The 24,542-nt window shown below is 42.2% G+C and overlaps 1 protein-coding gene and 1 long non-coding RNA gene across 4 annotated transcripts in view; one reads left to right on the plus strand and one right to left on the minus strand.

Moving 5' to 3' along the window:
- Window positions 1-23,754, minus strand: WNT8B (Wnt family member 8B). Its single transcript, XM_019724907.3, has 6 exons — window positions 23,397-23,754; window positions 6,003-6,036; window positions 5,063-5,201; window positions 4,122-4,247; window positions 3,022-3,164; window positions 1-2,807 (listed from the first exon to the last, which is right to left on the minus strand). Exons 1-6 carry the CDS (start codon window positions 23,462-23,464, stop codon window positions 2,262-2,264), a joined length of 1,056 nt encoding a protein of 351 aa, XP_019580466.1. The 5' UTR covers window positions 23,465-23,754; the 3' UTR covers window positions 1-2,261.
- The window catches only part of LOC141572910 (uncharacterized), a 62,533-nt gene continuing 41,154 nt past the window's right edge, over window positions 3,164-24,542 (plus strand). For 2 of the 3 annotated variants that reach the window (XR_016018896.1, XR_016018895.1), the window contains exons 1-2: window positions 3,164-3,512; window positions 4,402-4,454. This is a non-coding gene — a long non-coding RNA (uncharacterized LOC141572910). Of the gene's footprint in view, window positions 3,513-4,401; window positions 4,455-20,142; window positions 20,272-21,961; window positions 22,073-24,542 lie in introns of those variants that run through there. The other variant, XR_012498462.2, reaches the window with a different exon arrangement.

Raw genomic sequence — 24,542 nt, forward strand, 5'->3', positions numbered from 1 at the left:
TAGCTCAGTAATGTTTCTTTTATAGAACTCAAATGAATCTGGTATCAATCATATCCATTTGGGAATACAAAACAATAACGTGTGAAAGAACTTCCTGGCAGCATGACATGTTTAAGAGTACTGACCTGGAGTTATCAAACATGAAGCACAATAGTTTCCCCTACTTTTCTGCTGAGAGACCTCCTGGAGAATGCAGCTTTCCTTTACAAGAATGCAGCGTTCCTTTCCTTGTCCTTTTATATTTTCTAGCTCTTGCCAGGTTTTCTTACTGTACATTATCAAATAATTCTGCCAAGGGGGACAGCGAGGTTGGTATATGCTGCTGCTTCATGAAGGAAGAAGGGAAAGTTGGGCGACTCAAGAGGCCCAGATCAAAGCTGAGGGAAGAAGCAAAAGTCTTATGCTGATAGAGCTGGAACCAAAGCACTAGGAGGCCCTGAAGGGAAGTATGTCCCCTATAAAGGAGGAAGGGGAACCTCTCTCCTCAGTAAGTGTTGGTAGGCCCAGAAGATGTGTAGGAATGAAGCCATGGCTTTGGAGTCTGACTTGGCCACCATCTCAGTTTGGATATGGGGGCCCTTCCACTCTCACAGGCTGGCCCCTAGAGCCTCACTCAGCCCCTGTTACGTACTTGGGGCCACACCTCCTCTGTGCTCTTTCCTGCTCTGGGAGAGGTGAGATGAGGTTGTCTAGCATTTGACCAGTTGTGGTCCTGAAGAGCAGACCCAGGACCAGCCTAGGGGAAGGGGAATGGCTGGGAAGCTCCTTAGGCTGCAGCAGATCTGTCAGGGATTGGCTCTTCCCTTCCCAGAACCCTCTCATAAGCAAGTCCCAGCTGTACTGCTTCTCTCTGAGAAGAGGACCAGGAGACTGAAGCACCACAAGCAGCAAGCTCTTAGCTACTGAGTGAATGTCTTAGTGGAAGAATGATGTGGATGATTTACTAATCCTTAGCAGATTAGCCTCAGGCAGGCCAGGCTAACAGGCCATCGGGAAGTAAGGCTCTCGGGATGATGGTATTCTGGCAAGGTGGGAATAAAGGGAGGGCCTACAGGTTATAGCTTCCACCCACCCTCCCCTATATCTCCAAGAATGAGTTCAATACCTGGGGAAAAAAGACATGTACCATAGTGACTGCAATAAATTAAAAATTGAAGGTGCTGAACTTCCTATTAGCAACAGTTTCATTGCAGGAAGTTTACTTACTGAAGGAAAATACCGAAGTCCCTAAATCCTGCCTGTTTGAGAACCAGGTTAGTGAAAAGGAAGGTTCCTAACTCCTCCTTCCTTATGACCTGCCTTTAGAGGTGCAAACCAGGGTCCGAATGGAAATTGGCTTTATTGAGCTCAGTCTTGGCTCAGAGGAACAGGGATCCTTTGTGTGGAAGGAGAAGAGGTAAAGTTGGATGCTAGGAGGAAATGGACAGAAGGTTACTTTAAAGGGTAGGAAATGACTGCAAATCTGACCTGACCTAGTTCCTTGACACTGTGGGTCTGTGCAGCACCTCAGATGATTGTCTAGGAAGATCATTACCCCACTGGTCAAGTCCATTAGAGATGGGGATGCAAAGATAAGTAGCACCCTCCGTTTTTTGCAAGGCAGCACTCTAGGGTTTTCACTTCCCCCGTCTTCAACCCCTGCCTCTAGGAACCAGTCCCCATCCTTCTTCCTGGGCCAGTTCTCTCAGTTTCTCTTCAGGGAAAGAGGGCAAGGGGCAAGGGGAGAGAAAACATTAGAGATTCCGGGAGAGTCGATGCCAACAGTTATTAGGGAATCAAGCACAGGAGTAGCTCTACTATAGGAGGAAGATGCGGCTGTGTTAGGACCTGGCAGCAGAAAATGGGGTGGACGGCAAGAAAATGAGCAAGAGAAGCCATGGCTTTACCCCGCGGGCCCTGCATATTTGAGAAGGGGTCTTCCTGTTCCTAGGGCTCCATAGGCTAGGTCCGGCGTTAGGGTAGCTAGGAAGCGGAGGGGGAAAGGTCTATTCTCATCCTCGTCCAAGGAAGATCAGTAGCTCAAAATCTCAGAGTTCTCAGATCTAAGTGTGGGCGGTGAGGACGTTTCAGACAGCTCCAGGGAACGCAGCGAAATTGGAGAAACAGGTTGGAAAGTGACAAACTCAGGAGATTGCAGTTTGGGAGTGCTCGGGATGCCTAGGTTTGGGAGTGCGGGATCTCCATTCCCTAGGTCCCTCTATTACTGGGGTCTCTAAAAGAAGCCAAGGAAAAACGGGGAAAGGAGCAGGGAGAGGAGACCCTTAGGATTTTCTCACGGGTTTGTGCGCCGCGCCCCCCCGCGGCCGCTCGGCGCGGCTACAGAAGTACTTGGTGACTCGCCGGCGGCACTGCTCGCAGCGGACCGCGCAGCACCAGTGGAACTTGCAGTTGCAACTGGACACTGTCTCTGCGCGGCGCTCCTCCACCGCCAGCCCGCAGTCCCCACAGAGCCGGCGGCAGCTGCGGCGCTCCCAGCGGCCCAGGGCCCGCCCGCGTCGCAGGCACTCTCGGCCTTCGGTGCCCAGCAGTCCTAGCGTTTTGTTCTCCAGGCAGTAGTCCGGGGAGTCCTCCAAGTGCACCAGCTCCCGCGTGGAGATGGAACGGAAGGTGTCGGCGATGGCGCCGCGGCCGGCCGCACTGTTGCCAGCACCTTGCAGCAGGTCCACCTTAAGAGCTGCGTGGTACTTCTCCTTCAGGTGCGCGCCCACCTCGCGGAACTCGGGCAGCTGCAGCCAGCAGGTCTGCGTGGTGCAGCTGCCAGACACGCCGTGACACTTACACGTGCGTTTCATGGTGCCCTTCACCGCCTGGGAGAGAGCCAGGAGTGAGCGGGCCAATGATTAAGCGCGTGGGGAGTCTCTGCCTCTGAGAGAGGGGTTTGCGAGGCATCTAGTCAGTCTATGTGGCCAGCCGCCTTAGTACCTCGTTTTCCCAAACTGTTACATGAATGAAGAGCTGTCCGCACCTAAGGCTGGTAATGCAAGGAGCCAGCTGCCTAACCCCAGGGGCTGCAGGACTCACCTTGCGGCCGGCCTCGTTGTTGTGCAGGTTCATGGCAGCCCGGGCATCTTGTCCTGTCTCCAGGGCATCGACGAACTGCTTGGATATTGCCTCTCCGAAGCCCACGTTGTCACTGCAGCCTCCCCACAGCCAGCCTTGACCTCCTGGAAAAGTGTAGGGCGAGGAAAGGTCGTTGAGCAGGTGGTGCAGATCCTCCTGGGCGGCTGTTTCTAATCAGGTTGAGGGGATATGAGATGGGGAAAGATTAGAGCTGGGCGAGAGCCCAGACTCATGATTTGTTTCAGCCTAGGTTTGTTTTTGCCATTTTTGCGCGCCCACGTCCAGCCTCAGCCAATCCGCTGCTCAGGACTCCATGACATAAGTAGTTGCCGAGTGGATTCTCTGCAAGGTACCGGCGCTCCTCTCCTTAAACACAGTTTCTGGCCTTTGGGCAGAGTGTGCACGTGCCTGCCAGCGACTGACTTCCGGAAGGGACGCAAGGCGCGAAAAAGGTGAGGAAAGCGTGAGCATTGAGGGGGATAGAGAGGAACAAGTGAAAAAATATGGGACAACCAAATTGGAAGTTGAACCAGAGGGCAGAGAGGATAAGAGGACAATGGAGGTAAAGAGTGGAAAGGAGACAGAGATAGACAACATGGAGGGACGTCACCCCTGTGTTTGAGAGATTGACTGGATTGAATCCTCAGGGAGCATTGTTCCTTTATCATCATTATGTTTAAATGAAAGAAAACAGTGAGAGAAGGGCCCACACAACATTTAGCCTGGTTTGTCACAACAGGTTTTGGGCTTAAACTTTCCTCAGATTTGGAAGAATACAGCTCTTCTTCACCCCACCCAGCTACCCACCAAGCTTTTCATTCTTTTTCTTTTAAATTTTATTGGGGAACAGTGTGCTTCTCCAGGGCCCATCAGCTCCAAGTCATTGGCCTTCAATCTAATTGTGGAGGGCGCAGCTCACTGGCCCATGTGGGAATTGAACCGGCAACCCCGTTGTTCAGAGCTCACACTCTAACCAACTGAGCCCCTTGGCCACCCCTGCTTTTCATTCTTTAAGTGAAATTTACTGGCCTGCCGGACCCACCCCCAATATCACTACTCACCCAGTTGCCCATTCCGGGAGTCATCACAGCCACAGTTGTCAAAATCCCCAAGGCTGCAGTTTCTAGTCAGAGTGTACATGACGCCAGCAGAACTGATGGCGTGTACAAATGCTGTCTCCCGATTAGCTGGCAGGAACCAAAAATTCGGTCTGTTAGAGGGAGGGGTTGCAACCCAAAGAAATACCAGTCATGCTACTTTCCTTCAATATAATCATTATACTCTCCTTTCCCAGCTCCATCCTATTTTTCCACCTTTATAATGTACCTTACTCTCTTCCAGGGTCTACTCCAGCCCTGGTCTCAGCCCTACTCTTGCCCCTTCCATCTTTTCAGGTAACATATTTTGTGATTGGGTGGCTAGATTTTTGTTGAAGTTCATGATTGCAAAGGGTTTAGGCGGGAAAGAGCCTGAGGAAGAAATGGGGGAGGATGAGTCTGAAGTCCAGGTTGTAAAGGACCCATCCCCACTTCCTCCCAGAACGTTGAAGCTCTTTCATTTCCTGGCATAGCTGCTCTTTATCTTCTCCATGGGACTCTGGTTTCCAAGTCGTTTCCCACTTGCCTCGTACTTCTCTGCTGAGCCGGCTGAAGGAAGGGGCTTAGAGGCATGAGGAATTATGAACCCTACCTACCTACCTCTTGATGTTATCTGTATCGTGAGGAAGGCTTTTGCCAACCAGCAGGCCAAGGGTGGTATAGGATTGGGGGTGGAGCAAGGTCTACTCATTGAGCAATGAGGGTTTGGGGGAAGAGAGTAAAAAGTTCTATAGGTAGGAAAAGGGAACTGGAAAAGGAACAGAGAAGATCCCAGAGGGGGAGATAACCTGAGAACAGACCAGGTGAGGAATAAGGGTATAGGGAGGCAGGGGGCCATCCCTGGAGAGTGGGGCTCTAACCTGTGGCCAGGGGGTCCCGGGAGCTGTGGCCGAGGCTTTCCTTACCACTGCGAAGGCCGCCATGGCTGGACAGCTGCAGGGCTCTCTCAGGGCAGTTCCAGCGGTCCCAGGCAAACTGGTATTTGCATTCCTCAATACCACTCTGGGCACCGGCTGCCACGCTGCTGGAGTAGATCAGGTAAGCCTGCAGGGATACAGGGGTCAAAATTCAGACTCACAGCAGCTGGACTTGGGAGACATTTGCCCTAAAGTGGCCAAGCCCTTCCCTTCCTGCCCACTCTCCTATCCCTCCAAAATAATGACAGAGTAAGCACTTTAAATATGCTATCTCATTTAACATCACAAATAACCTTGTGAAATAAGAACCATTTTATAGATTAGGAATCTGAGGCTCAGAGAGGTGAACTAAAGCGATTTGCTCAAGGTCCCCCAGCTAGCGAATGGTAGAAGTAGGAATGAAATTCAGTTTTCTCAGGCAGTAGACCTCACTACATCTTTGTACACCATGCTATTCACTATATTCTGCCTCTTCACAATGATCCCAAATTACATAATTCATGAATTTTCCATGGTTCTCATCTCATAACTATCTTAGAAAAGACCATTTTGGAACTGGGAATGTTCTTAGAGACAATGCAGTACAATGCCGGTACTTTGAAGATGGAAAACTGCATCCCCCCCACTGCACTGAGAAGGTTGTGACTGCAGCCTGACGCTGAAAGCCTTTTGACTTTTCTGGCTCTGGACATTCTGCCCATAAATTCAGAATCAATATTCCTGACTTCTTGTCTTGGCTCTGTCACTTGTTCGCTATGTGGTTTGAGATGTGCCCCTAACCCTCTCTGTGCCACAGTTTTTCTGTCTGTAATAGATAGAGCATAACAAAAGATGTGGATATAATAAAAAGAAATTGGCATGTGTGGTCTTCAGCCAAGAAGCTAAGATTAGCGAAATCCAAAGAAATCAAAGGAAGTTTTTTTCTTACCTTTGGACCAGTCATCAGGAAATTGTTAACTGACCTAGGAGAGAGAAAACCACAGAGCATAATGCAGATGCACCAAGTCACTTCTGCTGCCAAAAGCTGTAAGGATTGCTTCAGGAAATATAATTGATAGGAAGAAAGGGAAAATGGTTTTGCCAAGAAAAGGTTATGCCTAAGGAATCTACTAAAGATAATTTATTTAGTAAAAAAAAGAATACATACAAAAAGAGCTAGTATTATGCTTCCTTTGGATTTTTAAAATTTCAAATAGCAAAAATGTTGGGAATAATGTTTGATCATTATTTTGCCAGGGTGGGAAGAGAGCTCGCATTAACTCACTGCTGTGTACCAGATGCTCTACTCTCAGTCTTTTACATGTTGATGTTGTTAAATCCTTACTATCTCAGGCATTATTATCCCTGTTTTTCAAATAGGGAATCTGAGACAAATAGGGAGTCTGAATTTTGACCCCTGTATCCCTGCAGGCTTACCTGATCTACTCCAGCCACGTGGCAGCTGGTGCCCAGAGGTATTGTGGAATGCAAATACCAAATTAAAATATATTGTTTAAGCTCTCCCAGCTAATAAGTGATTGAAGCAGAATTTGAATCCAGGTCTGTCTGACTCCACTGTACTCTGAGAGGGATACTTCTCTAATCAGAAAGAGGTAAACAGTGAATTATCTTTTTAGGGATCGAGTCATAATTAAATTCCAAAAACAAAAACAAAACAAAACAAAAATTCCAAAAACAATTTGACTCTGGAAAATAGTTTAGCTGTTTCTTTCAAAAACAAAAAATGGACTGCCAAACGATTTAGCAATTCCACTCTTGGGCATCTATTGCAGAGAAATGAAGACTTATTTTTACTCAGGAACTTGTACGCATATGCTTACAGCAACTTTATTTATAAGAATCAAAAATTGGAAACTACCTAAATGTCCTTCAGAGGATGAATGGTTAAAAACTGTGGCACATCCCTACCATGGAGTATTGCTCAGCAATAAGAAGGAATGAAGTATAGAGCTGGAGAATAGATTAGTGGTTGCCAGGGGTTAGGGATGGGGGATGGGTTTGGCTATAAAGGGATAACACCAGTGAGTCTTGTGATGGTAGAGTTAAGTATTTTGATTGTGGTGTGATTATGCAAAGCTATACATGTGGCAAAAATCATGTCAAGCTATACACACACACACACACACACACACACACACACACACACACACAATGAGTGTATGTAAAACTCGTGGTCTGAATAAGCTTTATGAATATTGTATTATAGTTGTAAGATGTTAACACTGGGAGAAGCTTGCGTGGGACTTCCCTGCACATTTCTTTGCAACCTTCTGTAAGTCTATAATTATATAAAAATGAAAAATACAATGTATGCATATGTAATCCGGAGTGTTGGAGATTTGGCAAATGGACTTCAGTATAGACATTTGAAAATTAACACAAACATGCTACCTATTATCTTTCTTTTTGCATTATCATGGAAGAAAATAATATGGGAATCATTATATATTGTACCATGAAATTCAGTGTACCCTGCAGTTCTAAAGGCCAGCAAGATGCTGGCCATCGTCAGAAAGCAGATTGGGAATGAAATAGACTGAGAAAGTTCAGTTTCCTATCAGAGGGCGAAAGAGCTTGGCTGACTCTCTTTATACAAAATACACACAACACCTAAAATGTGGGTAGTTTCTGAAAAACATTAGTAATAAACTGGGAGGCTGCCATATGAGAGAAAGTGAAAAAGATTTTGGAAAAAATATGTAATGGAATTTTAGAAAATCGTAAAAGACTACGGAGTCTAGCAAAACTAAAGCCCACTTTTTAAAGCTTGGCAGGTGAAATTAAGTTGATTAAAAAGCACTACTCACTTGGGGCAGCAGTACCAGCAAAGTACGAAAAAATGCATTCAACACTATTTAAATGAATTCACAATTGCCAAAGCCATTATGGGTTTGCAGATAAATTTCTGATCTGGAAAGACTAGTGTCAGAAAAGTCACCCAGGCCCTTTCTTTGCCTCAGAGAATGGAGCCTAAGCTTGCTCTGGCTCAGAAGGGCAATCTTTATCTTAGGAATAACTTTCAAAGGCTCTTGGACATTACCAGACCAGACAGTGGCTAGTTTCTGTTCCCCAAGACAGACAATATCAAGAAAGAAAACAAAACAAAAATTGAATGGCAGAGGAAAGAGAAAGCTGTGCCATAACCCTGGGGTAAAGAGACTTCCTGTGAGAAGATACTAAGTTGGAATCACAGGGAGTGATGATGAGCAGAGATACTAGAGGGTTCTTCTCTCCTCGAAGGCCCTACAATACGTAACGGTCTGTATGACATGCTGATCTAGTCCATTTGATTAACCAGTCATATCTAATTGAGCACCTGCCGAAGGCCTTATTTGGACAATTTTCCCATAAATTGACTTGTGTTGTTAACCCTCGAGTTATTCGCAGACATAGTTGAACCATATGCCTGACATACTCATATCCAAAATATTCAGTATTAAGAAAAAACTTGCAATAGTTGTGTCTTATTGAGATAATCATTTCACAATATATACATGTATTGAATCATTATGTTGTATACCTGAAACTAATATCATGTGATATGCCAATTTATCTCAATGAAAGAAAAAAAGACTGTATGTCCTTGTGGTGAGCACCAAAGGAAGAGGCTCTTGTTCTTGATTAATAAGACAGAGGCAAGATTTCATTTTTTGGGGGAGGGAGGTAGATAAAAACATAATATGGATCGCAGAAAACACAGTGAGTGTGTGATGTTAGAAAAAAGAAAGAGCGCCAAAGAAGAAGGAATTATTGAGGTGTTTGTATCAGTACCACTTAGGGACAGTAGTGATTGAAGGAAAGATACTAACAAACAATGGAAGATATAACATTTGTTTAGTGGATGGAGGCAGCTCTATAAACATGAGGCAAGCAGCACACTCCTAGACGGAGGTACAAGCCCCCCATTCCCCATATGTACAGTTGCTGATGATACTACCCCCATTGGGTGTCATTCAAAGGGTTTATGCCTTCCCGAACCCTCCCAACTAGTCTCAGATCTTTTCTTGAATTCCAGACTTGCATATCCAACTATATTCTTGATATGTCACTTTGGTGTTTAAAAGCCATCTCAAACTTACACTCCTGATACATCCCAAACTGAACTCCTGGTCTTCACTGACACTATGTCAAACCCGCTCCTTCTGCAGTCTCCCACACCTAAGCAAAGGACAGTTCCTTTTAGTTGTCAGACAAAAATCTTAGAGCTACCTTTGACCCCTTTCTTTCTCTCACATCCTGTATTCAATCTGTCATCGAACCTGCCAGCTCCAGCTCAGAACATATCCAGGCTCTAACCAGCTCTCAGCATCTTCACTGCTATCCCTCTGGTCCAAACTGTCATCCTCTCTTGCCTGGATTATTGGTAAAGCCTACTAACAGGTCTCCTTCTACCTTCATTCTCCCACATGCTACTCTCAAAATGATTGGTCGCTTTAAAGATTGATTCCTTTAAAATATAAATTAACTTTTTTCCATCCTCTGCTCAAAATCCTCCAGCGGTTTCCTATTTCACATAGAGCAGAAGCCAAATTCTTACCATGGTTTATAAGATCCTACAAAATGTAGCCCCCAGTTATGCCTCTGGCCTAATTTACTACTCTCCCCTGCTTATTCTGCTGTAGCCACATCTCTTTGTTCCTCTGACATACTGGGCACCCTCAGACTCCAGCACTTGCTGTCCTCTTTGCCTGGAATGCATTTGACTCACATGTCTACATAGCTTGTTCCTTCACCTGCATCAGGCTTTTTAATCAATGTGTCATTCTCCTTGAGGCTGTCCTTCATCATCCTGTTTTAAATTGCAACTCCTTCCATCCCCCTTCTCTGTTTCATCATTTTTCTTTTCTCCACGGCACTTTTATCATCAGAACACAATGTTTTACATCTTTATTTATTTATTTTTTTTACCCTTGCCTGCTCCCATTAGACTGTAAGCTTCATTAAGGCGGATTTTGCAGGGGTGGGGTTGTGGTCTGTTTTGTTCACCAAGTATTCCCAGTGCCTGGGGATAGCAAGCATTTAATAAATATTTGTTGAATGAAGGAACTTCCTTTTAGGGGTGGGAGAAGGAAGGAGTATCATCTGAGGAAACTCAGAAGCAGCAGCTATCTGGAGAGATAGGGAAATAGGAGAGAATCCCTAATTCATGCCCATGGTCTTAAACACCGTGATTATGCAACATCTCCCAAATCTTTGCCTCCAACCCTGACTCCTATCTTGAGATCCAGAGCTGCATTCCCAAATGAACACTGGACTTCTCTACTGGGAATGTTTCAAATTGTAAAGACAGTATGTCTAAAAGCTAACTCATCTTTCCTGCCAAACTACCCACTTTTCCTGATGTTACTGTTTTTTGTTAATGGAGCTGCTCTCACCATCCAATCAGTTATTAAGACCTGTGTGTATTTTACCTCTATTATATTTTTCACATACCACTTCCCTCTTTTCTCTCTCACTGTCTCAGTGACTCTCACTGTCTCAGCCTCTGTTGTGGTCTCCAACCTAGACCACTGTAGAAGCTCCACTGACTTCTCTACTTACAGTTTTCACCCCATTCCAATCCAGTGCATAGTCTGCAGCTAAATCAGCCTTCTGAAAACCAGACTGTGATGTCCTGTACAAGAAGCTTACACAGTTCTCCAAATCTTGCTACTCAAGGTGCTCCATAACCTGACCCTACGTACCTTTCCAGCCTGATTTCCCATGAAATATCCCTACTTGTCCAGTCCTCTAGTCAAGCTGAACCAGGACATCCATACATTCATGCCTCTATGCTTTTGTTCTTGCTGTTCTTTTTTTTTTCTTTTTAAGTGTGCTTTTCCAGGACCCCTCAGATCCAAGTCAAGTAGTTGTTTCAATCTAGTTGTGGAGGGTGCAGCTCACAGTGGCCCATGTGGGGATTGAACCAACAACCTTGACCTTGTTGTTAAGAGTGCTGCGCTCTAAACAACTGAGCTCACCAGCCGCTCCTATGCTGTTCTTTTAAATCTTTCCCAGTCTTAGTATTTTCAACCAGTGGTGCTGGAACAACTGGATATCCACATGCAATAGAATTAAGTTGGATCAATATTTCACACCATATACAAAAATTAATTCAAAATAGATCATAGACCTATATGTAAGAGAAAAACATTGATAAGTTAGACTTCATCAAAATTTAAAACTTTTGTGCTTCAAAAGGCACCATTAAGAAAGTAAAAAGACAACCCACAGAATGGGAGAAAATATTTAATTATATATCTAGTTAGGCACTTGTATTCAGAACATATAAAAAGTACTTACAACCAAACAATTAGAAGGCAAATAGCCCAAGTAAAAAATAATCAAAGAATCTGAATAGATGTTTCTACAAAGAAAATATACAAATGGCCACCATTAGTCATCAGGGAAATCCAACAAGAATTCACACCCACTAAGCTAAAATAAAAAAGATAGACGATAACAGCTGTTGGCAAGGATGTGGAAAACTCAGAACCTTTATACATTGCTGGTGGGATTGTGAAATGGTACAGCTACTTTGGAGAATAGTCTGGCAGTTCCTCAAAAGGTTAAACATGGAGTTAGCATATGACCCAGCAATGTCATTCCTAGGTGTAGGGTCACGAGAATTAAAAACACATTTCCAACAAAAGCTTGTATATGAGTTCACAGCAGCATTATTTGTAATAGGCAAAAAAATAAAAACAATTCAAGTATCTATCAACTGATGACTAAATGGATAAAATGTGGTATATCTGTACAATGGAATATTATTTGGCCATAAAAAGGAATGAAGTACCGATACATGCTACAACACAGATGAATCTTGAAAATGTCATTCTAAATGAATGAAGCCAGACACAAAAGACCATAAATTATATGATTCTATTTATTAAAAATGTCCAGAATAGGCAACTCTATAGAAACTGAAAGTAGAATAGCAGTTGCTAGAGACTAAGGGGAGGGAAATGAGAAGTGACTGCTAATGGATATGGGGTTTCTTTTTAGCGTGATAAGAATGTTCTAAAATTGATTGCAGTGAGAGTTGTACAAGTTTGTGAATATAGTAAAACCCATTGCTTTGTGCACCTTAAAAGGGTGAATTTTACAGTATGTGAATTATATCTCAATAATGTAATAATCCCACATATTCTTAAATAAGTATCTTGTTCAAAAGCCACAGTCAGCATTTCCTGAAGTCTCACAGCAACTTTTTTCTACCTCATAGTAAGGCTTTCCTTTATTCCCTTATACATGACTCTAAGTAGGGGCGGTCTTAGTTATCTTTGTGTCCCCTCCAGCTCCGACTATAGTACTGAACCTGATAAGTACTCTATAAAAATGCATTGAACTGAAGAGTTTTAGAAAAACGATGGAAGGCTTATCAGATCATCAGATGCAACAGAACAAGAAGGGCTGAAACAAAGATTTTGGCAGATCTGAGAGGGAAGTCGTGACAAACGAGTGCTCCCACTGATTTTCTAAGGCTGTGAGGAGATGGCCGTGCTCCATTAGCAGATGATCCTACAAGAGCCACAGACAATGAACGCTGAGCATATGTACACAAAGCTTGGTGTTATGATCAAAACTTGTAGCAAGTTGATCTGACACACGTAATGCTATGTGTAGTTGTTACTGGACTTCATAGTAATGAGGCATCAGTGGTAAGCAATTTACATAAATAACTGTAGTTAGTTTTGCTTTTACACGGCCAAATAAAAGTTTTGGTGTCTTCTCCTTTTGTTAGTCTTCCAGTGTATATACTGACACCATATAAAATTTAACTTCTGTCACACAATAAGAGCTAACATTTATCGAGTATGTCAGGAACCCTTCTGAGTGCTTTACCTGTATCATCATTTTCAATTTTTATAACAACCCCATGGGGTAGGTACTGTACTATTTATTGAGTGTTCATTCTGTGTATACCAAATACTGTTTCAAGTACTTTACATGTTTTAAGCTTACATAATTATCACAGCAATTCTATGAAGTAGAAACTATATGTCTTCCTTTTTATAGACACAGAAACCGAAACAGAGAGTCACTGGCCAGCATCACACAGCAGGTTAAGTGGTAAAGCCAGGACTGGAACCTAGTCAGTTTGGTTCTCGAGCATCTGCTCCTTCTGTGCTGTGCTTTTCTGCAGCCCATATTTGCCTTGCTCTTATTCCCATCTGCTAATCCGGGAATGCTGCTCCTTGAAAAGTTCTTGATACGATTTCTTAGAGGTCTCCCTCATTAACAAGCGCAGTTAACCACCATGTTGTCTGAGCTGCTTTTCTGTTCTTCCATTGCCCCAGCCTTTCCATGTCCACCAGGCACCCATATCTGCCAGGCATAGACTCTGCCTTACCTGAGGGACACCACAGCCCCCGGCATGGTTTTGGAGACTGTTGCTGCTCACACTGGGTTCTATGCATGAGTAAAGTGGGGACAAACGTACCACACTAATGCAAGATGTTAAACATGGGGGAAGCTGGGTGGGGATGAAGGGGGAGGGGACATATGGGAAGTCTGTGTTTTCTGCTAGTTTTCTAGAATCCTCCTCTAAAACACAGAGTCTATTAATTTTTTTTAAATGTAGGGATGAATGACTTTTAGCCCCCTTTAGAGTTTTATGGTTCCACTTGGGTATCCAAACTGCTATTTGTGTACAAAAGTCTTATAGAGTTTTAATAAAAATAGTTCTTTCGGTTTTTGCTTATAATACCCTCCTAGCCATCCTCCAGCCCCCTTCAGTGGACTGAAGCCAAGGGGCTTGCTAACAGGTTCAAGTGACAAGCTTCATTGCTGGAGCTCTTCTAATCTCTTCCTTTGGAGCGATGCTGTCCTGGGAAGACTCCATAGTCACGTATGCAGATAAACTCCTGGGGCCTGTAATTCTCCTGACCTGCCCATGTAAGCTGAACCCATTGGAAAATTAATCTAAATGGATTATCTTGTAGAGTGCATGCGAATTCTCTGGGGAGTTTATTAAATAAGAAGATTCCTGGGCCCCAGCTCCAGAGACTCTTGTTGAGCAGTGTGTGTGTATGTGTGTGTGTGTGTGTGTGTGTGTGTGTGTGTGTGTGTACGCGTGTGTGCATGTGTGTGTGGGGTAGGAATCTGCATGTACACATTTCTGAGATGGCTGTATTGCAGATGGTCCTCAGAGTCCACTGGGAGAAACACTGGTCCAGAGGGGGAATAGGGAGGCACCAACCTAATAGGGAGGCATCTACCTAGTAGGGAGGCATCTAATACCTAAGTAATAATTTGAAGGCCTGAGAGACTCAAATTACTGCTTGAATCTTCTGGAAAATGGCTGCTCCAAATGCAACAGTAATAAACTGGTGGACATTTTCTTCTTTTGTATCTGGACGGAGTACCTTCTGATTTGGGTAGCTCTCAGAGCTCTCACTGGTCACTGCCCTGAGGGGCTGGTCTCTGAACTGAGCACTAAAATCACGGATCTCTTTCCTTCCCTGCAGTTTTTCTTGGTATTATAGAATGTTTTCCTGGCAGTGACAGCTGACCTGTTTATGCCCATCTTCCCCATATCAGGAATAAAATATTTGGGGGTAGGTGGGTTGAAATATACTTACAAGGATTCTGAGTGTTTTCTAAGGGCCATCAGTCTTCTAGGAAACATGCTAACTACCTCCACGCGTGGAAGTCTTTGCTGCCATAGCTGGTATTTTACATTCTTAGACCATTGCTCTTGTCATCAATCCTGAAGTGAGTCTTTAATTCATTATTTGATCTATACTTTTTCCTACAAGCTTCTAGCGCCATCTTCTCCTTCTCCCAAGATAATTTACCGATAGTGAGAATTGGGGAGAACAATCAAATCTCTCTCTCTCTCTCTCTCTCTCTCTCTCTCTCTCTCTCTCTCTCTCTCTCTCTCTCCATCATTCATTCTGAGCTCTCACGATAACGTTTCACTGTCAGTAGCCTCACTGTCACTCTCATCTAGTCTGGTTAGCCAAATTGTGTCCTGCTGTCCTGGTCTTCACTACCTTCTGCCACAAGTCCTGTAATATCAACATTGATAAGTTCTTTCCCCTTCCTTTTAATGTGTGTCTAAATCCTTCCTATTCTCTTCATTACTAAATACCTTTTCAACTATTGTTGAACAACAGATACAGGTGTATTAGTTTTAGGCGATGGGGAACCACTAAAGCACAGCCCCGCGCACTTTCTATCATTTTCCCAGTGCATCTCTGCTCTAGGGACCGTCTAACCTTGCCACCTTAGTGGTTATAATCTAGCTGTAATCTAACCACAATGCAAAGTTTCTTGGTCTAGGCTCTATAGCTCCTCAAACACCAGAGCTTTCAGTATTATGCAGCTTATCTCCTGGGCTATACTGCCTCCTGAATTGCTTATTTCATCATCAGTCTGGTCACCAGTACATTTTTTTCCCCAGGGAGCTGGAGCAGGAGGGGAGGGACTTTGGATCAACCCAAATTCAAATGCCACAGCTTCTCATTTAGCTCTTGGAAAATCTCCAAGTTTATTTTCTTCGTTTGTTTGTTGACCTAACATTTATTATCAATATACCCATGCACTCTAATTTTCAAAGCTTCTCTTCACTTGATACCATTTGAAGAAACTTTTACTTTTAATCATTAGTTATTATTGTTTTTTACCACCTTAGGAAGTTCACAGAAAATTGCAAATCCCCATTGTCTGTCAATTACGTCTAATGGTGGACAAGAGGTCTAAGTCACGAACCAATGTTTCAACCATTTCTCCCTATTTGGAGGCTGTTCTCCAAACTAGCACAGCCCACAAGGTAGTCTGTAGCACATCACATGGTACGGTTAGCAGTTTCGCTGCCATGGGGAGCACACATGCCTGATTCTATATAGCCTGCGACACACATGGGCACTGGACCAGGAGTGCCAAGCACCAGGCTATCTTTAGACTTCTTTCTCCCTTTGCGTGACCCAGCCCTTGTTACTAGGCCAAGTCTGTGTGCCAGACTCCCTCTCCCTCAGTGTGAGTTCCCTCCCAGGACAGCACTCCGTCTCATGCAGCGAGCTCCTTGCACGTCAGCCTCACTAGTTTGCCAAGTGTGCCTGGGTATGTTTGAATCCCAGTGGTTGATGTAACTTAAATTTAAGTTAGGATTCCCCTTTTGCATTCCTCACACATGTTTTTAAAAAGCAAAGGTTCTGAATATGAATCTCCAGAATTTGGTGTTTTCTTCTCAACACCCAGGACTTTCATCTCAGTGCCCTCTGATCCCCCACTTTGTTCCTCTCTTCACTTTCCCCACAAGTCTTTAAATAACAGGTTTGGCTTCTTCCTACCCTTTAATCTCATCTCTTGAGGTCCATAAAAAGTCTCTGCGTCATGAAGCTCTAGTTGGCCTATTTCAGGAGAGACCACGTAATTACCGTAATTTGGGGTGATGGCCCAGGGGAAGGGAAAAATGGTCAGGAATGAATATAGATGCAGTTCTCCCTCTGGAGATTTGGCACAGAGAGAGAACAGGGGAAAGGGGGCAATAGGTTAAGGGGGAGGGTCCAGTGTAGGGAAACTATCTGGAGCTGGAGCTAGAAGTTGTTCCAGTGAAGCAACTTTCTCTTAGAAGGTTGTCTGACAGCCAGCTTTTCACCTCATGGAACTAGCAAGATGCCTTGGGCTGGGGACAGCCTGAATACAGCAATTTCTGAGCAAGTTTCCTTGTGATTCTAACTACCTGCTATAACATACAACGCACAGGGCACACCTGCACCAGCACATACACACAAATATGTACATACACACAATTGCAGAGAAGGCAGGCCTTACTCAGAACTGAAATAGTATCCCGTTGGTCCAGAATTTTTCACTACCTGCTCTGGCAATACCTGAGGATATTTAAGCTAGGAATAATTCACCACACAATTAGAAAGAGTTAAGTTTAAAGTGCATTTTTTTTTCCCAAGGGTAAACAGCGTGACTAATTCGTATCCATTGTAAAGTATAACTAATTGAAATCAGGCTCTTTCCTATTTATCTAGGGGAAGGATTAGGAGGGAAAAAGGCACAAGATACCTGAAGTCTTGAAGGGAAGAGAAGTATTCAGAATTACAAAGACAAATTTCCTCCTTCTTAAAAATGTATCGAGAGGGAACAAAGGTGATATCAGTGGAGAGATCTATTTCAGTAGAACAATGGAACAGAAGCCAGATTACAGCAAGTGAACAGTTATGAAATAAAAGCAGCTAGTGTTGACTCATTGAAGGAGTGTGACACTGAAAGGAAAGAGAGAATAATGCAGTGAGAATTTGGGCCATGTAATGGCTTTTTTCCAAGATGATTATAAAAGGAAAAATTAAGCAATGTGTAGCTTTGGGTCATATCCCCATGGCTATTTCACTGATTTAAATTCCATCTCAGTCTTCAAAAGGAATTCAGCCCTATAAATCATTCTCAAAAATTTTTTTTATAAATGTGAATTTCCTATATTATAATGTAGTGCCCTAAAATATATTATAAAAAGTCTTATAAACCAGTTGGCTAAAAAGAACAAAAAAAGTTAAACGGATGTGTCAATTTTAGTAGTAGTCCTTATATTAAAATTTATATTAAAATCCCACATTATCTCAAATCCAGTCCTTGACAAACAATTACTGGCAAAGACCATATAATAGCCCACAGGACAACTATGTACCATGGGTCTCAGGCAGATTTCTTCCCAAGCAAATCACAAGTTTTCAAGGGATAATCTTTTCCCCTGAAAGTGAATGAAATGTCATTTGTATTCCAGGATATTTTACAGAGAGATAGGCTGTCTTTCCCTGTCCTAATTTCCTTCCTTCTTTTTGTGCTGTAGCAAACTCTGATGAGAAACACTGAGCTACAAAAAAGCACTTGAACGCTTAGCATTTAAATGAGGACTGTAACTGGGAATAAGCTGTACTCATTCTCTGTTCCGTGGTCTCTAAGAGAAAGCTGCTAAGGAACAGCTCAAGCCACTGTTCCCAGAAAGCCTGGGATTGCAGGAACCTGGTCCAGGATCTTGAGGCAGAGCATTTTGCTGTGTTTTCTGATCTTGTTACCTTAGTCCCTCTAGTATAAACTTCAGAAAATATTCATGTTCTCAATTGCATTGATGGATGCAATCCCAGTTTGTGTCAGGATCAAGAAAGTAGGTGTACATGGTAATTCTAAGAATTGTTCTATGAAACACGAGATGAACAGTTCAAGGTAGGGAAATTGACAAGCCTGGACACTGGTATCATTTTCACGACTTAATGGAACTAAGTCCAATGGATGGTAAAAATGTTCTCTCCTCAATCTGATCCAATGATCAATTTCTGTTGCCTGTACTACCCAGCATAGCTCAAACAGAAATAAACTCAAATATGTATTTGAATGAATTTTCTGTTTTCACTAATTTATATTCTTGATCCCCCCCCCCCCAAGAGTGGTCATATCTGTGTGATGTCCCCCAAGATTCACTCTAATTACTGGCTCTAGATCTCTCAGACACAGGATAGGGGATTCCTTATCTTACCCGTCTTCTTCCTATTTTGAACTATGGTAGCATTTGGATGATTTAGACTAGGAGAAATATATGCAGTTGAAAATGCTACAGAAAGTATAGATGAAGCAAAATTAGCCAGGGGTTGATAACTGTTGAAGCTGAGTTTTGAGGGTTTGTTATTTATGCTGTTCTATCTTTGTAAAAACACTTTTTTCCATAATATAAAATTAAACAACAGAATACTCTTACAGCAATAATTTATGCAATCTGGGCTCCACCAGACACCTTGGTTTAACATGAAGAAATGCCAGACAGGATAATATGGACGATCTATTGGTTTGCTATTTATTATCCTGGGTATTGGGGTGGAATGGAACTTTCAAAGTCTAATATAATGAACTGAAGATACTGAGTAAAGGAAAAGGACTGAGATTTATGGTAGCAAAGGAGAATTACAGGGTGTTTTTTTGTAAAAAAATATTTATTAAAAAAATACAATTGTTATCCATATATAGTTGCACATACAAGAGAATTACAGTTTTGAATGAAGGGGAAATTCTTCCTTATGCAGGATGGTTTAAGCTTGGCCTGGAAAACAAGAATTTCATCTGTGTAGCTGCATAGAAACACTGAACTATTGGCCTACTTTCAGGGTCTATTGAGACTACTGGAACATAGCCTCATACTATGCTGGTACCAAAGGATGCTGAAATTGGGAAAACAACCTACTAATAAAAGTGAATTTGGGCTGGTCAGATAATGGTGAATTTAAATGATTCCCTCTTGGTCTGATTTCTCTTGGCCTACAGAAAACTCTGACCTAAGAAATATCTAGAGAAAGGGTATGATCAATAACAAGGGCCTATAATAAACATTAAGAAAAACAAACCATAAAATTTTGGCTTATAATGAGACTAGAGTCTGTCCAGAGTGAATGGTATTTTCTTTCAAGGGGTCATTGGCGTGTAGGTATATTTCAAATGAGAGGCACTGGAGGAAGTTATTTATGTGAACGGAGCCCAGAGTTTCCCCCAACTGTTAACCTAGCCTGATCTTTTACCTAGGAAGAAAAATATGCTTTCTGAAAAGTGAAGGTTTATCCTCAGCAAAATTGTATTGACCTCTCTTTCTAAGCTTTCTGAGTTCTCCTCTGCCTCTCTGATGGAAATAGAAAAGAGTAAATGGAGCCCAGGAAAAAGGGATTTTATTAACAGTTCCAATAGAGACTAGCATTACCCAATATAGAGCAGCATTAAACCAATTGTCCCAGCTGGGTAAAGGAAAGAAAAGTGAACTCCTTCCATGGAAGAGAGAGGGTTTGGATTGAAACTCCTTTTCTTCTGGTACTTTTTTTATACCCCACTTACCTCTGTGTAATATCACAAAAAGGAGATCTTTCTTTATGTCAGGATATCATCCACACACACACACAAACACACACAATTATAAAGATGCACTGGAGAGCATCCTCCTGATCGCGTATACGAACTGGTTTCATGAGGAAAGCTATAATAACGTGTCTCCACCCAGGACCTCATAGCCTTTGTAAATAATATTGATAATGATGATAAGAATTGTCATCACCAGTATTATTATTCATGGCAGGAGAAATAGAGACTCGGAAGGGAAAAACACAAGGCTCAAGTTGTTGAGAGAATCAGTGGCAAAACTGGGAACTAAGTTTCTCTGATCATGTCTCAAGCCCTTCGAAGAACTTCTTACGGTGCAGCTGCTAACCTGATCCTGCTCAGAGGTACCCGCTCCCCAAACCCCAAGCTTTTTTTAATGGACTATGATTTTTTTTTATTTTTTTTTTGATCAGGGAAGCTATCAGTCATGTGACTCTTTTTTTGGCATATTATTTTCCAGATTCCAAAGCAACTTTTCACACTTGATTTTATTTCTAACTTCAGACATTCCCAACCTCTGTGAGGATGAGAAGCCCTTTCTAGTGTGACAAAGCTTAGTAGCGCCTCACTTCATTGCACGTGTTCTTTTTGTGTCTGTTTGTGGGAAAAACTCAACCAAAACTTAATATGACAACAAATTACCATGAATTCCATAATTTTTAGAGGAGTATGTATTTGACTGGTCATAATACACATTTGAAAAATTGGAGTATGTATTTGACTCGCCATAATATACATTTGAAAAATTGTAGCACATATAATTTTAGCCATCAGAGATGCCTGGTGAGACTATGGATTCAAAGACCTCCCCCATCCAATAACGGAAGCCTTGGTTAATCAGGGTCCTGCCTGTCATTATCAGATGAAATTTGAAGAGTCGTAGAAAGGTTACCCTAAAAGTGTAAATGTAGAGAACCAAGGGATGATGTATTTCAAAAGCTGCTTTAAAACCCAAAGATTTCAGATAAATTCTTGCTCTGCTGCAGGAAAGAAACTGATCCTGTTTAAATCCTTTGGAAAGGAGTAAAGGTAGTGATCTCTGTTAAAGAGTGTGAGCAGAGCCATAGTAAACCTTTGTGTCCTGAGGCATCTTTCTGATTTGGTGATTGAGTTGAGCAGAGAGAGGGCATGTGAGAAATGGACAGAGCTGGGCAAGACCTGATAGCATTAGGACACATCATTTGGAGTTAAATATAGGCAACATTTAAGGAAAAACATGTTCTAGGTCCATTCATTCCAGATGAGTAAATGTGTTGGGAGCGGAAAGTCAAATTGGTTCATCTCTGGCCACCGTTATAGCCATCGCCCTCTGCTTGGCTGTGTCATGCTTTCCCATTCTCTCTCTTTTTGGAGCCATTAGGATTAAGAAAAACAAATTCAAAGAAAAGATTTTTCTCAAGTTACTAAAGGATAATTCTCTCAGAAGGGTCTCAACAAGAGGAAACTGTGGAGAATGCTTTTCCCTCCCCAATTATTTTGCACTGAGATAACTAGTAAAACTGTATTGTAGGTTCCTGTCATCTTTATTCGATCCTTTTCAAGCCCAGGAATTTCTGCTGATGGACTCTTTTCGACAGTAATTTCAGGCGAGACTACAATTGAACAGCCAAGCAGAAATTGTGGTTCCCTATTTGTTAAATGCTTTTGAGGTCTTCACATAAAAGGTTGATAATGAAGTATTAAGAGAAACATCTGAAAGGCTGCAGTTGGTCAAATTTCTCTGCGTGGCACAAAGGGAAAGCTGACCTTATGCAAAACCCTGATAGTTCCATTATAAGAATAATCAAGATTTAATGTTAAATTAAAAAATCACGTTTCAAGTGCTACCAAAAAAACAGGCTCTTGGCAAAGTATAAATGTTTAATTCAAATTGGGGCTTATCGGGAGAAGCAATGAAAAACTAATTGCATTATACAGGAGATTTGTACATTTTCTCCTCAAAGTCAGGCAAAACGAGAAGGGGTTTCGTAAACCCTATTTTTAAATTAGAACTTTCTTTCACATCTCTTTTTTCTTCTTTCTTTTTGAATCCAGACATTTGAATTTGGATAGACAAGCAACCCAGCCACCTTTCAGTGTGGCTGTGTCAGTATTGGAATGAAATGAACATGACCCCCTCCAGCAGGGAAGGATCACACAGTAAAGGTATTTTTTATAGAACAATTCTTCACACTGCCCTGGTGACTGGGGAAAGGAATCTCGTGTTTCTCTTTTGCTGATACTGAATCAGCTGAAGAATACCATGAACATCAGTAGAAATGCTCTGAAATAGTCTCCGCTCCCTTTTGTCTTTTTGTTCTCATGACGGGGAGAGAGGAGACTTTTTTTTTTTTTTTTTTTTTTGAGCATGCAATATTTAATTAAAATGCCAATTAAAAACGGAACAATTATTTGGTGGTTCCGTTTATAATCAGAAGTGTTGCAAAGGATTATATTAACTGGCAAATCATTATATTAATTTGGCATACTGATCAACTCTAATAAAGATGGCTATCCTCATTTATGATAAGAATACACTCTCAATTAGCACAGGAAGCTGATTTCAGCAAAGAAATTCCTATTCTTGCTTCCTCAACAGTTTAGTAGCAATTAGATTCATAGCTTGGGGAAATAAATGGTCAAAATGAGAACTGATAAGAGACTGAACTCATATCTCAATTGGGGAGACACTCCAAACACTCTAGCAACATGCATTTCCTAGATCTTATGTCTGTATGTTATTGCACACTAGCTTATTAATATTTCCATGTATAGATACTTTATGTGGTTTCTGAGAGCTAAGTGGAAATGATGATAAAATTTATCATTTGTGCAATGGTTCATGGTTTACAAAGCACTTTCACATGTCTCATTTTTTTTGAACAGTTTAGAAATATTTGCAAATTGAGTAAATTAAATAATTTTGTAGAAAAGTTTAGATTTCTAAAACATTTTATTTCAGACATCTTTGTTAACCCAGTGCCAACTCAGTAGCTCAAGTTAATTTTAATCTCCAGGAAATGATGGTATGAGCACTTACTTAGACTATTTTGAAAAAATTAAAGTTAAGTCAGAAAGTGCAGAATAAGATACCATTAAATTTTTGTCTCCAGCCCTCACCTCAAAGATCAGATTCAACACACAGTAGAACTTGCTTTGAACCACCGTCCTCTTCTCCGCAATGTTGACATCAGGATTTGGTAAAAGAAAAAAGGCTATTATCTCCCCAAAACAATATTTAGAATATTTGTGATATAGCAATTTAGAAAAATAGGAAACCCCTACCTTTTAATCCATTCCTATTGGTAAAGGTCTAAAGATTTACTGAAATCAGCCATAAATATGGGAAGAGCCCTACTCCATTGAACAGTTTTTTCCTAGGAGAGATCCCAAGGCATCCTACGTTTCTGGAAATAAAAACGAGCTCTCTCTCATATATTACACGCATTTACCTAATTCTAAGTTCCAGGTAGGAGTCCAGGTTACTTACCAGGTATGGCTGAGTTGGAGGACACAGGTGAAAAGAAAGATGCACACAGAAGGCTTCATAAGCAACATTATCCTCTGGAGTGACAGAGATAGAAAATTCTAAAAACGTGGGAGTCAGAGCAGTAAGATGGGGAAGTATTCTCCTTGTGGTAGTGGGATGGAATTCTCCTCAAACCCCAACTTCCTTGGGTGTAAGCGATCCCAAACAGAGTTAAGGGGAGGTGAAATGGAGCTGCCAAAGTTCCAAAGAAGAGATTATCTACTTAATTAAAGTTTTTTTTCCCCTCTAAGTCCTTCAGCCAATCAGAACTCAAGTGCCAGAGAAAGATTGAGTCGATCAAAAGAACACTCCAGGATCCTCCCAGACAAATGCAGAAGAAGGGGACGAGGAAAAGGGGACAAAGAGAGGAACACGGAGAAAGAGGACAAAGAAAGAGGGGTGGGGGGAGGAAAAGAGACATAGCAAATCCCCTCCACATAATCACTGCGTGGAGTCTCTCTCCTCTCTCTTGCCTATGCCCTCCCACGCCACCACTACCTCCCCCACCCACGCACACTCACACACAGACACAGAGAGGTGAGCCTGGTCCCCAAGGAGATTTAGAAGGGACTGTGCTTTCCTGGTTGTCCTTTGTAGGGCTTTGAGACTTAATTTGCATTTAAGACAGCTCTCTTCAGAGAAAAATATACCATGTACTGGGTGAACCTCAGCTTGTGATTGGAGAATACAGGGATACAACCCAACAGTCCCTCTCTGGAAAGAAGTTTGGTATCCTTTCTCTAAGAAAGAAGTTTAGGAAACTTTAGAGAGCCTGATGTTTTCTTCCTTTCAACTTTTCCATCAGACCCTTCCTTGTTGAATACCTATTACATTCTCAACCCTACACTAGGCATTGTGGACATTTTTAAAACCCAAAACATGATTCTACCCTAAAGACATGTATAACCTAGTGAGGTGATAATATAAGAATGTGATTGAATAAGGTATTAAATTGCGACAAACGGCCTATAAATCATACGGGTTGATTTAGAGAAGGTTTTCTGAAGAAGACAGAATTTGAACTTCAAAGAAGGGATGAGATTTCAATAGGCAGCCAAATTCCTGCCCTCTTAACCTCAGGTGGTGAACTCAGGAGGGTGCCCAGGC

The sequence above is a fragment of the Rhinolophus sinicus genome, chromosome 15 (assembly GCF_057876585.1).
Source record: "Rhinolophus sinicus isolate RSI-liver-muscle chromosome 15, RSI-T2T, whole genome shotgun sequence".
Lineage (NCBI taxonomy): Eukaryota > Metazoa > Chordata > Mammalia > Chiroptera > Rhinolophidae > Rhinolophus > Rhinolophus sinicus.